This window comes from Haemaphysalis longicornis, unplaced genomic scaffold (genome assembly GCF_048455015.1).
Source record: "Haemaphysalis longicornis isolate Haplotype H1 unplaced genomic scaffold, Haemaphysalis longicornis Haplotype H1 scaffold_1, whole genome shotgun sequence".
In the NCBI taxonomy this organism is placed as follows: Eukaryota; Metazoa; Arthropoda; class Arachnida; order Ixodida; family Ixodidae; genus Haemaphysalis; species Haemaphysalis longicornis.
In genome coordinates, this window is record NW_027526203.1 from 106,568,753 (window position 1) to 106,583,619 (window position 14,867).

Consider the following 14,867-nt stretch of genomic DNA (forward strand, 5'->3'; position numbering starts at 1 on the left):
TCAATCAACGCCTGTCACGTTAAGCTTTCAGCCCCTCCAACCACGCGTCCGCATCAAGAGCGAAGGGAAATAACTCACTGGCACAAAGAAGACAGGCGAAACGAATCACCCGGGCCACGGTTTAGACGTCACCCAAGGCGCCGCCGACACTACACCAGGGACAGGCCGCTTTGAAACAGCGCGCGTCGGGAGCACAGGGCGGCTTCCGCGCGACGTGGCCCTGTCTGTGCACGCTCCTTGACCACGCGGCGACAACTGCGCCACGACACTGCCGAGGCTGGTTCCGCACTTGGAACGCGGACCATTCAAGAAATGCGGGGCATTCGATGAAAATGCCAACTTGGCTCACCACACTTCGTAGTTCGAGGCCCTTGGTCAGCGCGTCTGCTAGCAGTACGAGTCGCTTTTCCAAGCGTCTACTTTGAGATCGCTGGAGCACCCCGAAGCTCACGCACAGCCAGGTGACTTATAGAGCACTAGCCGGGTCAACCACAGGACTCTGAGGCCCACGGAAGTATACTGGACGACGCTTCATGGAGCGGCTCCGCGACTCCAACCATTCAGCCAGCCAACAATGCGCAAGCCCTAGGCAAGTTGTGCACGTACTTGTCTCAAGCCTCAGACAGCGTCACGAGCCAGCAGAAGTGCACTGGACAACAAAGCGAGAATTCGCGCCGAGTATGATGCAGAGAACAAGCAAGAGAATCAGACAAGGTGTGCCAGCGCGGCGAGAATGAACCTGCCTTAGGTGGCCTCCTAACCTGCTTTCTTTTTCGATACCATGGATCCGCAGGCTCTACTTAAATGGCCCCTCAAACGAATCCAATTTGTGGCTGCACTGCGCTGTTAAACCCTCGCAATGCATTGCTTGGCTATCCAGCGGAAGCCCACAGGCTGCAACGGGCGGCACAAGGGAAAACAACCGGCGCCGTCCACGCCACCGCTGTTCTCTGCAGCCTGTGTCCGGGCTCTCGAAATTGTCACTTCCAGACACACTGGGAGATTGTGCGGGCTTAACAGTATGCTAGCGATCCGCCAAACAGAGCCTCCCCAGTGTGCCGGCACAGAAGACGCCAGGTAAGAGGAGAAGCAGCCCTATTCCCGCCGCCAAAAATGCCAACACGGCCTGCGCTAATCTGGCAAGGCAGGAAGACAGTGTCACTTCGCTGCACCTTTCTATAGCTGAGCCACTTCAGACTCGGCCCAGATTATGCAACCACAATAATTCGGAGCGACACGAACGACGTTTCCGCAGCTAGAAACACGGCACTAATCATTTAAGGGTCGCATTTAGAGCGCCCTCTCAAATGACTGGCGCATGTTTCGCGGAAATGGACGCGCTCGTAAACAAAAGCTACACAAGCAACTGCGCGCGATTTCCGGCAAGCCCGCACGCCCACGGGTCACCCTGCAGGACTTCTGCCCGCCCTACCACCAGACGGCAGCCGGCCGATCCCCGTGGCGCAGGTGTTCCCCCTACCGAACTGCACTTGACGGCAACAGCTGGGATCAGCCCACAATGCGAACCGATTGACTGATATACTGGCGCACGATGAAGCCAGTCAGGTGCCCAGCATTCGGTCGACGTCACCTAAGTCAACCTTGACACGGTGAGACCGCACATTGCTGGAGAACCTGCACTCCGCGAAGGCGGCTCTACATATTTCGGGGGTGGGGGGGCAAGAACCGCGAGGAAAGCGGGAGGCGCGAGCCTCGCAAAACAGTGGCCGGGAAGGACGTTTGCCGCAGGTTGGCGGGGCTGCGCGGTGACGCCTGCCCTAGGTAAAGCGCACCTGGCCTCACCAATGTTTACACAGATACGTGTCGAAGGTTAAGCGACGAGACACGAGGCGCTGAAATGGAGGCGTCACAGCAGGTGGCATGCAGAGGCTTTTTGTGGTTTCCTTCAGGTACGACCCGCTGCTTCCCGGTGTGCGCACACGAAATGGCCTTTATGAAACAGTTCGCCATAAAAATATGCCCAGACAAAACCAGCTGTGGTCTGTAACCCAGCTCTCCGTGCAAGCACAGAACCCCGAGTGAATTAGCAGACGCATTCACCTCAGACCGCAGAAAATGTCCCCGTGACGTCGTTCTCCGTTACAAACTGCACCGGCTGTCAGTAGAAGCGCGATGATTTGCCGAACATACCTGCACCGGGCGGTGGTAGTCGAAACACCACCCCCTTTCTTTCACACTGCTATCAGTTCTGTGCTGATCATTGCCTTCGCTACGGGGTTTTTGCGTCCCGAAATACATTAACGCCGCTGGTTATGTTCCCCCTCTTCATTCGCAATACAACGAGCATTTCTGAAGAACATCAATAAAAGCCACGTCTTCTCCCCGGCCTGCAACTCGCAAAATGGCGCACGCTTCGGCGTATCGAAGGACGCGCGCGTGCGCACTGATACGAATGCCTAACAAAGCCTCGAGGTCGTGGCACGTCTCATCTCGCCGAGACAAAGTGCCCCGCGGGCAGTGCGTGCGGGTGGACACACCAGGCGCAAGCAGCTAAGCGAGCGGGGAAAAGGGCTGCCAACGTGGCTGCACGCGCAGCAGCAGCAGCAGCCGGCAAAGCGGGCGCGCACCCGGCTAAACAATACGGGCCCATTTGCCCACGCTTGCCGCCTCGATCCGCGAGCACCCCCGTGGAACAGCTGCAGCTCCCCGCCGTGCGCTGCAAGTGTCGAGGATCACAATGCTTTCCGCGAGGCGCGAAAAACAGCGCGCTCCTCGGAGATCCCCGCCATTGCCACAACCGAGCACCCTGGTCTGCCCCTCACCGGAGCATTCGCTTCGACCACGCGGACTCGCCTAACGCGCACCCAGCGTCGCTTTCACGCCTGCCACAAACACGGACGGCCGCTAGAACAGGCGCGGATCGGGATAGTTTACCCCTCCTGCCGCAAAAGCGGCCGTATGGCGAAGCGAGCCAAGTTCAGGCATCCGAAGAGGTATTGAGAATACTGTTTGTACGGGCGCCATCCATAAAAAACACCCGCGGACCGCTTACGATTCCGTTAATTGTTTCGCGCGTTTTGTAAAGAGCCCAAGATTGCGAAGAGACATTGTGAATAAAGCAACCGAAGCGAATAGGCGACCGATACCTGCGCTACCAGAGGGCTTCTGGGAAGCCCATCCCTTGCTACCTCCAGCGGTACTCGCGTCTACGAACTCGGTATTGCGAAGCAAGAGATCGCACAATGACATGCACCAAAGAGCGAGAATATTTAGACTGCCAGAAGGAAGGGGAAAAAAATCGAGCAGAGCCGGTCTTCATTCATGCCTTGCCGCCTATAGGAAGCGGCAGAGACGCGCGCTTTGATTGATTATCGCCATCATCAATTGTGGCCTGACAACGCAACACGTACGCACACACTCCGAGAGAGGGGGGCACAAGTGGGCGGATGGCGCTCACTGCGTGGCCCCCTTCCGACGCCCGTACTTCTGCAAACACCACGCGGCCCCCGGGATTCGGAGAGCGCCAAGAGAACGATCCACCTGTCGCTGGAGGCGCACTCGCGGACACTGCTCTGCTGCGGAACTGAGGCGGCCCTTTCCCGCCACCTCCGTTCGCGCACACTACTGGGAGGGCGCGCTGGAACCGCTGAATCAAGTTTGTCCACTGCGATAAGCGCCGTCCGCGGTGATTGACTGTCGAAGGTGATGCGATTCTGAGCCGAAGCGCGCCGGTTCGAGCCCGGCCGTTTTTCTCACGCAGGCGGAACAGAAGGACGCGTAGCTGTCGATATTTCGACGCATGTTTTAAAGATCCACAGGTGGACGAAATTAATCCAGGGGCGGCATTCTCGTAACTGTCTTTTTTGAAAACGTCCCTTTTGCGTCCCTTTCATCGTGACGTACTTCCGGTTAAGCAGTGGACGTTGGCAGCACGGAGGAAAATTGGCAGTAGGTTTGCCGCGCTTGCGTTACGTCACTTCCGGTTGTTTGCTTTTAGCCCTCGCCAAAAGGGACACTTTTGAAAGGGACGCAAAAGGGACAAAACTCGAGAATACCGCCCCAGATCCATCCACTTCGGCGCGTCTCGTCGCTCAGGTGCGATAAACCGAAAACGACAAAAAAAAAAAAAACGAACTGAAAAAAAAAAAAAAAAACACTGCGATAAGCGCCTTTATTCGACTAGTGAACGTAGTCTACGTTCGCGGGCTCACCACTCAGGGCATTTAGGACAACTTGGGCTGAAGTTTACCCACCAAAAGTCCCTCGAACGTGGATAACCGCGGATATAATCAACACCCCTATCTACCAGTTTCCATTTACTTGCGCTATCATTTGCAGCTACTCGCCGACTGCTCCATCCATACGCGAAGCTCAGTTTTCCGATAAAAAACAATCGGCCACGAAAGGGTCCTAGCAACGCGTCCTCGATAAGAAGGCTCTTCCCTCGGAGGCCATTCTGCCGAGGAGCGTGGTCAGTTAAAAAAATGTGGAGGGATGAACAGGGCATGTTTCTCCAATCCCACGGCGAGGACAAGGTGGCCTTCAGACGCGCCAAAAGCGCGCCCACACGTACATCGCGCGAAAGGTTACGGCTGCGAAAGCGTCACCAATGCATTAAAGACACAGGATCCTCGTGTCCATTTTCTCAGCCCAGGCGCACTTCACTCGGTCTAGTTGCCCTAGTTGCGCCAAGCGACGCGCACGGAGTGGCAGACCCGAGGTGTGCACGAGGGCCTTACGCTCCCACCCTCCTCCTTACCTGTCCAAGTCAGATTATTCAGGGGCGGTCCCAAGACAGGAGAAACAACCGACAAAGAAGATCGGGAATTGCCCTTAGAGTTCGCACTATGAGGCGCACAGCAAAAGGAGATTCATACAAACCACTGGATTGCCCAAGCGCTTCTTCAATTACGAAAAAAAAAAAAAAAAAGGCAGAGGCCAGTTTCGAACTGTCACCCCAGCGAGCGCCTCAACGGGTAGGGCTGAATTAGGAAGGGCACAGTGGCAAACCAAAAACCCACACGGTCTCTTGCGCGGCCGAGAAGGATGCTCTCGATGCTTTGAAAACGAGAAATAACGCAGAACCCCCACCCCTCCCCCATTGTCCTACAATTTTCGTAATGCGCAGTCATGAATTCTAGTAGAAATTTTTTAAATATATGAACTCGAAAGTTTCAAGAACCATTATTGGCTCGTTTGGAAGCACGTATCAGTGCTCCCCAGCAGACGCTTTTCAGCGAACCCTGCCGATCCTTTTTCGGAAATTTTGGACAGCGCCAATGGCGGACGCAAAGTGATACGGGCCCAGAAAAATCAAGTTTCGTTTTCCTTTTTTTTTTTACCTTCATCAAAGGGCTGCTGCACGAATTGTCATATTCACATGAATAACGGGGACGTCAACGCACCGATATAAACCACATTTTTGTTCGGGACCATTTTAATAACATTTTATTTCTGCTCATGATGCCAGAAGCGGGACCCGCACATTTCACGTATTTTTCCTACCGGTACATTGATTCCCGTAAGTAATGGAAGGTTCGCGAGATATCAGAGAGGGCATATTAGCTGTAAGGTCAGGTTAAAAAATAATACAACAATAATAAACGTCTCACAGCCAACGTCTTTACGGCAAAATCAATTAGAAGGTATGTACTCTGGAACTACGTCTGTTTGCAAGGCTTGTTTTTTTTTGCTAGGCCAAAACAATGTCAAAACGCTGTTTGTGTGTGAAATTCCGGGGTACTACTGCATTGTGATGTGAGGTAAAAACAGCGCGGTAGGACGAAATACACGAGGAAAGGAACCAGACAGGACGAGCGCTGACTACCAACAGAAAACTTTATTTGACTGGAAAGACACATATACATAAAAAAAAAACATTGAAACGACGCATGCGCTAAAATCTGTACCATACCAACACTGATAGCGATAAAAAAAGGGGAGAAACTAGGTTGCTCCTTGATAATGTCAACCACAAGCAAGATAAGTCACTTCTTTAGCACGTAAAGTAACGGATGCCTGACTAATGCACTCGTCACCAAGCCTGTTTATATAGAACGCCTCTATTATTTCGCGCTTTAGCTGATTAGGATGACGGAACAGTTAAACCGTTTTTTCAAATTGGGGCTGACATGAGCGCGTAGGACACGAATGACAGTGATCAGAGAAATGAGATGTCGGTGTTCCTTCCAAACAATTGAAGCGCTCTCTCAAACGCACATTTACACAGCAGCCCGTTTGGCCAATTATAAACAACACCAACACTACACGGGATGTACTTGTTCTTGTGGTTGACAGTGCAAATGTTTGGACTATCTGAATTTGTGCCTCGTTTCTTTCTGTCTAGTATGGCACAGACTTTACCTAGTTTATTTGGTGCTGATATGGAAACCTGCACCCCAAATCTGGAAGCAACCTTGTTTTAATCTGTGAGAGGTACGGTGGATGTACGGAACTACAGCGAACTTTTTTTGTTGATCTACTTCTTTTCGTGCGCTATGCTTGTCGAAGCCTTTTATCATTCTTACAAGCTTACTGCATGCTGACGCCAGCGCACTAGTTGGAAAACCAGCTTCTTTTAGCTTTTTTGCCTCTTCTTGTAAACTCGCGTCCATTGAGTGTACGCACGATTTCGACAATGCTGACCGAAGGCTGGAAAAAGCTATAGAGTTTTTGATAATCTTACTATGGCCCGAATTGTAGTTCAGCAAGGGTTTTACATACCTGGGTGCAAATTTCCAGCAAACGTGGTTCGCTCCGAATTTTAACGAGAGGCCCAGAAATAGCATAAAGGAGTTTTTCATGGCTTCAAAGGTGAACGTAAGGCCTATGTTAGCGCATGCGTCGTTTATATATATATATATATATATATATATATATATATATATATATATATATATATATATATATATATATATATATATATATATATATATATATATATATATATATATATATATGTGTGTGTGTGTGTGTGTCTTTCCGCTCAAATAAAGTTTTCAGTTGATGGTCAACGCTCGTCCTGTCTGGTTCCTTTCCTCGTGTATTTCGTCCTACCGCGCTGTTTTTACACAACTCGCCCAACTTTCCATCCTGCTGCATTGTGATGGCGGGAGGTGAGCATCAGCTGTCGCGGAGGCCAGTAGTAGGTAACTGCGGAGCACAGCAAGAGGACGCGCCTTGCACCTCGCCGACGGAGGGGCTTCGACGCGCCCTGGCCTATCACGCTTCGTGCCTTCCTTCGGACAGCTCTATCAGCGGTAAGCAGCCATTGGCCATCAGAACAGCTTCCATTTGCCTGTACGCATGCAGTTCTCGGCCGAAATTAGCGCGCTTGCACTACACCAACCCAACTCCCCCTCCTCCCCCGGCGTCCCAGGAAACTAGGTGAGTCTTATTCGGCAGCCAAAGAGCGTTCGTTTCAACGCGTCCACAAGAGCGAAGCAGATGAAAGACAACGGCTGGCAAGGAGGTGACGAAATGAGCGAACCCGAGTGGAACCAAAAACGCGGGTTAGCACCGCACGCCGAGCGAGAAACGCAGAAAGCAAGCGTCCTGGAGAACAATGAGGGGCGCAGGCTCAGCGGCGGGAGAGAGGCCAAGGTGGCGCTGTGAAGCCAGCCGCTTCCGACGAGGCGCGACTAGCCGCACAGAAGTACGTCACGCCGCCGAGGAAGGAGCACAGGTGGCGGGCAGAGGGGACAAGGGGCCGAGCACGTGCAATCACGAAGGCGGAGAGGAGCCTGCCCCCGATGGAGCACTGCGCAATCCTGCGATAAACACCTTCGGGCGACGGGGGACGACGCTCCGGGAACGCCGGCGCCGCATACAGCCTCCGTTGGCGGCGGCGGGTTCGGACGCGGAGGAATTAGGCGGAAGGTAGAAAGCGCCGAAGCCCCCACGACACGCTGCCCGTGAAATTGGAAAGAAAAGTTCGCACCCTTTCCTCGCACTACATATCGTCGCTCAGGCCAGTAACCAGATGTACGCGTTTGTAACACCGTAGTGGGCTGATGCAAAGCACCTGCGCACAGGCATCCAGCCCTCTTCAATGTCAAACGGCTTGGGTCCAAAAAAAAAGTAAATACGAGGAAAATGGAAATTCCCCGGGACACAGCAGTCTGCTTACGCGCTTGGGAGGCGAAAGCATTATAGCTTCCCCTGGCGGTACTTATCCTTTTTTGCCGCTACACAGTGGTCTCTCCGTCTTTTGGCGGGAATCAGTTCGACAGGCAGCCTGCAGCCACTGCCTCATCCACGTCACAGCATTCCCCACTATCAAGAGTTATCCGTGGCTGGCGTGCGCCCGTTATACCCACGTGCCACCACGTTCACCTGCCACGCGACAGGGCGTCAGCGCGGCACGCCCACTCTTGTTCCACACGCGCAAACGTGCCGAGGTAGCGCGGCTGTGACTGCAACGCATTCCGCGCTCACTCTGGAGATCCGGGTTGAATTCCAAGTAAGAACTCAAATGTGTCTTTCTCGAAGTACTCGAAAGCGCGGCAACAGATGTTATGAAATTTGGTATGAGCCGATGTCAAGGATGCGCTACCAAACACCACGCTCGATGTTCGCTTTCCCAGCCGCTAAAACGGGGCACACCTTGATTGCCGTTTGGACAATGACAGGATCGAAGAGTCCACACTCCGGTTCAAACAATCACAGCGGCGTGCATCATTTGAGGCACTATAAGCTGTGGCAGTGCGCGCTTGCCTACAACCTGCCGACAGCTGTTAAGTTCGGCGCAGGAAACTTTCGATGCTTCTGTAAGCCTGTCGATACCACTAACATGGGTTACCATTTTTTAACTGAACTGCTCCCGCATTTGCTACAGACGTACGCTCTGCAGCCGCATTCACCTTGCAAGCCCGCCGTTGGCGCATTCACGCATTTCGCTCTCACCTCAAAATAACTGCGGCAGTGCCTTTTATTCCCTCCACTAAAATGTGCCTCACACGACTGTCAAAGATTACTTGAGGCCCCACTATTTCGCAAGCTGCAATTTGTCAGCTGCGACGCTGCTGAAGACGCAACCACTTGCACTGCATCCGCGATTGAAAATGCCAATGCCCGAGAGACGGCACACATGCTTTAACAATATTTTGCACTCAAAGCGAATGTTGTCTCAGTTGACGAGGGGATACGTTCGCCTTGACAGTATTCAAGCCGATGCCCACGGCAAGGCTTTTATTCCTTTCCGATGCAATTTTTAACGGCCGCTTTGGTTTTTGATAGATTTACACATGGCAGTTAATTTACGTACACAACGGTGTACCCGACGCTCGGTAGTGCTCTTTTACTGCCGACTTTACACAGTGGGGCCCGTTGCAATACAGTCATGATTCGACTGACGATGGGTTTAACGCGCCGACGCTACACAGGCGCGCGTAGTGGAGGACTTCGGATTAATTTTGACCACCGGGGGGTCTTTAACGTGCGTCGAAATCTCCAACACACCGGCGCTTTCGCTTCTCTCCTCAATCAGCGGCCGGGAATCGCACCCTCGTGCTGAGCTGCAATACAGTTATGGCATTACGACGCAAGTCAAAGCCGCAGAACGGCATGCAAGGTGGAACCACAGAGCGAAAACCGTACCGGGTAGCCCATTGTCCCCTCGAGCTCACTTGAGCTGTGCGAAGCCCATCAGATTCTGGTGGCCGGTTGTGATGGGGGGGCCTTGTTGCCCCCGCCCACCCCGGGGGGCAGGACAGCGCTGTGGAGCTCAGAAGGCCATTTTGCTGATCTGATATTTACCTGAGAACGGCGGCATCAAGCGAAACACGGCCACCTCGCGCTTCTCTTAACGCAACGTGCTGCGGAACTAGTCGGTACGCCGAGCCGAGCGCAAGTGGGACAACGGTCGCACCCGCACTGAGCCTGCAGCTCACAGTCGGCCGCCTTCACCCGCGTGGCGCCCATGAACGGCGGCCCCACCGTTCACCGGGCGCCGCGCTACTCGTGGAAGCTACGTCACAGGGTCCTCGCACCTGCGCGCTCGCTGCGAGGTCACCTCGGACGACGCAGCGACAACAACAGCCTCGGCGGCAGCCGCTAAGTACGTAGGACGAAGAAAAAACACAAGCGGAGAGCGTAAACGGCTCCGGCGCTGTCACCCGGAGCCACATGTGCCCGTGAGCGATGGGCAGCCACGGCCGAAACACTTTGTTTTTCCCAGAATCGCGCGTGCAGCAGCAGCAGCGCACGGCGCGCCAGCATGCACACAGCAAGGGGGAGAAAAAGGCGGCCCTTAAAGATCAAAGCTGCCAAGGAAGAGCGGGATCAACGGGGACCGTGCGCGCCTCCTCGTGCAGCAGACGCTCGCGGGGGGGATCTGGGAAAGGTGGCTCGCTCTGCTGCTGCATACCAAGTTACTCCGGCTGGAAAGCACACGCGACGAGCAAACACACTAACGGAACGCCGGAGAACCGAAACCGAGCTTTCCACGACGGCCGACAAGGATTCGGCTGCACTACTGCAGCACGGAGCTCCAAGAACACGCCGAGGTACAAATTGGATGGGCAAACAGGCGGGAGAAAGGGGTCGCTGAAAGTGCACCGCAAGGCTGCCACAACGGTCGCCCGCTAAAGCCGCTGCTAATACACGGTCCGGACTGCAGCGCTCGCTTATCCTTCATTTTACGCACTTTATTTCTGAGCTTTCCCCGGCCGACGTCACCTTGCGCCAAACAGGGCAACTGGCAGCGGAATTTTGTCGTCACGGCCTCTCAGCACACGGCTCGCACCGCACATGGCTCATCATGACACCGGCACGAGTTGCATTGTTGCAGTGTTCGACGCTCGCAGGGCCCACCGGCCGCGGCCATCGCGCGAACGAATGAGGGCAGACGACAAGACAAAAGGTCTGACGAAGAAGCATCGTCGGTGCCGCCGCCGACACAGCGGCCCAGTTTCCATTTTCTCCGCCTGGCGTCGCCTCTCCTCGGTCCGAGAGAGACCACCTTGGCACAGTGCTTCGGCGCGACAAACGAGGCTTCCCCAGGGAGCAGCTGCGCTAATGATAAACTTGGGTGCCAGGCTGCCTGTAGGGGAGCACCGATTGATTGATTACGAGGCGCCGGCGATACACAGCCGTAGTGGAGGACTCCGGATTAATTCTGACCACTACAACGTGCGCCGAAATATCGAACACTGGTGGTTTTCGCCTCCATCAGAAAAGCGGCCGGAAATCGAACCCGCGTCCTTGGGCTCAGCACCACGACGCTTTAGCCACTGCGGCAGGGTGGCCACTCGAGATCTGGCTCGAGAGTGTGCGAGGCGACACGCTGCCACTGCACGAAAACCGGGCTGGGGGACCCTGGGCGAGGCCCGTCCTCTCCTATCGCTCTCGCGCGACATTCGCGCGGAACAGGACCCGCACAACGGGAGCGGGGTGGGCGGCCGAGACCCCCTCCCCAGCCGCGAGAACAGCCAGCCACCCTAACGGACACGAGCGCGCGACTCCCAGCGAACCAAGGTGTCCGATTTCGCTTCCAAAGAGAGCCTCGCACTCTGCGCTTCCTCCGCGCCTCGTCTCGCCCTGCCCTCGCACGCATTCCGGAGGGGCACACCAGCTCCAGGCGAAAACTCCGCCGCCCTCGGCTGCGAATCAAACACGACGCGACACTGCAGGCGGATAGTTCCGAAAACATCACCGCTCGGGTTGCTCGAGCTCACACGTTCTCCCCTGGGAGTCGTGGGGGAGAGCAGATCCGGCTCTGTGCCATGCCCAAAGCTTACGCATATTCAAGCGGATCTCCTATGCGAGAAACCCCCCGCTGCAACAAAAACGGAATGCCACGCCTGACACGAGAGAAATCGGCAGTCGCTTCCACGACACAGCAACTACTATGACTATGCCTCTTGTAGATCTCAGAACAACGTAGACTGGTCCTCTTGTAGAGAAACCAGAAAAGAGCAACGCGGCGAGCGCTAGCACATGAACGAAGAATGGCAGCGACGGCGAAATACGCAGCGAATCGCGACGCTCACAGGCCGGAACGTCACACCTGACGCGCGACAAGTACAAGCTGCCCCTTGCACGCAGCGCTGTCCCACTGAATCTCCTGCTCCGTGCGTTTGGCCCAATAATACCATCCCGACAGCCAGGGCCCGCTCTAGTCGGAGGATTTAGTTGTGCTCGCTGGTTTTCGAACTAGCGACTGGGCAGCCAGCCCCGTGGCGCTCTAACTACCGCCCCCGTCGGGCAACAGTCGAGGTAAAGGAGCAGCGTCCAGGCGGGAGGCCCACGCCGCAGTCTACGCAGCTGTGCCGACAACACACACGGGGCCCCTCATTGTGCGCGCAGCCGAGCTGCTTGGTGTCCACAGCAGTTGGCGCGCCCAGCCAGGCGGACGGCGGCCTCCCTCCGATTTTACTGGGACGAGGATCAGGAGCACAGGTGGCGTGACAGAGCCGACTCCCCCGCGGCCGGAATTTCACGCGCCCCACCACGTCCCCGGGGGTAACGAATTTTTGGTGCCTCGTTAAATTTTAATACCTCACCGATTCAGAGTTCGGCCAACACCACATCGGTAGCTTCGCCGAGGCGACCCCCCCCCCCCAATGTCACCTCCAACTCGCTTGGCACCGATACCTCGAAAAAACAAAACTGCCCCATGAGTCGCACACCACCTGGCAGAGCTCAACGAAAAGCACGCCGTAGAGTAGCTTCAACCCATATTCTCATGGAAGAGAGCGATGGCTTCCGAAAGATGCCAAGTCACAATCGGAAAGTGGGGCCGAAGGGGCCGTCGCACGAAGAGCGAATCAATTAAGAAGGGAAGCGGCCGCTATCGGACCGCTCTCGTGCAGATCCCTATCGGTTAATGAAGCCATTACGGCGAGAAAGCGGCCCGCGTGCGCATCGCGAACGGATACTGAGGCTACGCGCCCTGGTTGCCCGAGGAAGACGAAGTGCCGGTGCACTGTACGGCACAGGTGGGACTGAACACTTGGAAAATGTCCTCCAGCTATGCCCGCACCGAAGCACTGCACGCCATCCGAACGCGCTGCGCGGGCAAATACGTGCGGGCTGTCGCCACAACCGCGTCCGGACACCGGCGCGGGACTACCCCGAGCATGCGATGGAAGTGTCAATTCTGTTTACAGAACATCAAAAGAGGATGTATTTCCTCACGCGCGCTGGATCACCAGGAGAGACGTCTTGCGTGGCCCAGTGCAGCAGTTTTTGAAGGACACAAGCCTACGTGGGGCCCGGTGATTTGACGCGTACGGCTGCTCCGATATCGGGCGGAGCAACTGCCGGCACCTCACAAGGCTACGGTGTGAAAAGGGAAAAGAGAAATAAAATAGCCACTCGCTGCGTGGGTTGCTGCGCACAGCATGCGCATCTCGCCACAGCGAGTGGGACATGCGGCCCAGCCGGGCGGCGCCGCCAACAAAGTGGCCTCCCTGGCCGGGAAGCGGGCCTTCTGGCCAGCCCCAACAATGGCCGTTCTCGGCGACACCACCCCGAGGGGACGGGGGGCAACAAAGGCGCCCCAAACTAGGCCGATCCTCCCGGAACCCCTCGGCTGGACAAGGCGGGGGAAGAACGCTCAGGGTCCCGCCCGTGGAACGACGCGACCAAGCTCTGCGTTCGGACCTCGGAGCCGACGCTCGTGCGCGTCATTACGATTTGATGGGACAAACGAGGCGCAAACATGTTCGTGGAAGCGAAGCCCCGCTGCAGGCATGCCTCCCTCGGCGCGTGCGTAGGAGCCGCCTGACAACAGGAACAGCGACGGTGGTCTACGGGCTCGGACGAGCATCACTTCGCTTTCGGCCTGACCGTAGGCTCAGAATCCACACTGATATTGGCTATCGGCCTTCGGGACCTTTTTAGCCGCCACATCAGAGGCACAGTCAGAAGAGAGGGCGCTGTGTCTGGTGGATTGTTCAATGCGCCACACGCGCATTTGTTAAATTTGTTTTCACACGCGAAGCATGGTCAGCGACATCATGGCGTCGGTTTTTTTTTTTTAAGCTGCTTCCAAGGTACCGCGTACAATTTAAAACAAAAACGCACATCAACCATGTTAGTTATCGAGTTACATATAGGCGGAAAAAGAAAAAAAAAACCTTTGAATTAGTAGCTTCGCTGTTGACACGCAAATAAAAATACGGGCACATTTGAATCCTGTTATGAGTGCATAACAGAGCCCTCCTACTCAGCCCTTCACGGCTCGCTAGCGGAAATAAATGCAGGCCCACGAGCAAAAGCGAGACAACGATCCCTCACTGCGAGAACCTTTCGGGCGGCGGAGATAATCCACTGGGCAACCCTGGACATTTCATTCGAAGTGAAGTGCGGCCAGGAGTGACCACGTGAGGGGAGCACGTTTCTCGCTTTGTACCGGAACGCTGCCTGGAGACCGCCCAGGCAGTGTGTACAGCGGTGTTGTTTGTAGCGCGCAACAAAGACGTCCGCAGTGCCCCAGAGCGAGCGTCACGGCCGACAAAGCACACAGGACGACAGCGAGAGCCGTGCAAACACGGGCGGCACGTATCGGGGGGGAGAGCGCGCACCATTCATCAAGGACGCGTCGAGAGAGCGCAGGCCGCGGAATCGATGCGACTGCACCTTAGCCGGGGATCAAGAGGAATCACCCGAGACGTCTGGGGGCTCCCCCGGCTGCGCGCACTGATAGACTGCGTACGGCGCAACGGTTGCACCCTGAAAGAGTTTGCAACAGCCCCCAACAGAGGGTGGGCGCGTTTCAGGGAATACTTACGCGAACGTCGACGTTCCTCGCGCACCGTTTTTCACGAGACCACACGCAAAGTTAGCCTCTTGCGCCAATTGCCTTCTGGGGCCGCAGCGGCTAGAGTGACCGGAGAACGCTTCCGGTGACTCTAGCCGTGACGAGCCGGTCGCAAGGTGATGAGGAGAAACACTGCGGCTCG

The 14,867-nt window shown here is 55.5% G+C and overlaps 1 protein-coding gene across 7 annotated transcripts in view; it reads right to left on the bottom strand.

Annotated features, from left to right (window-relative positions):
• Exd (PBX homeobox extradenticle) overlaps positions 1-14,867 on the bottom strand; it is a 486,337-nt gene that overhangs the window by 466,994 nt on the left and 4,476 nt on the right. The window contains exon 1 of one of the 7 annotated variants that reach the window (XM_077706719.1): positions 9,718-9,876. The exons of the other annotated variants lie outside the window; for them this stretch is intronic. Within the exon in view, the coding sequence (XP_077562845.1) occupies positions 9,718-9,733 (16 nt within the window). The 5' untranslated portion in view covers positions 9,734-9,876. Of the gene's footprint in view, positions 1-9,717; positions 9,877-14,867 lie in introns of those variants that run through there. 7 annotated transcript variants of the gene reach the window in all.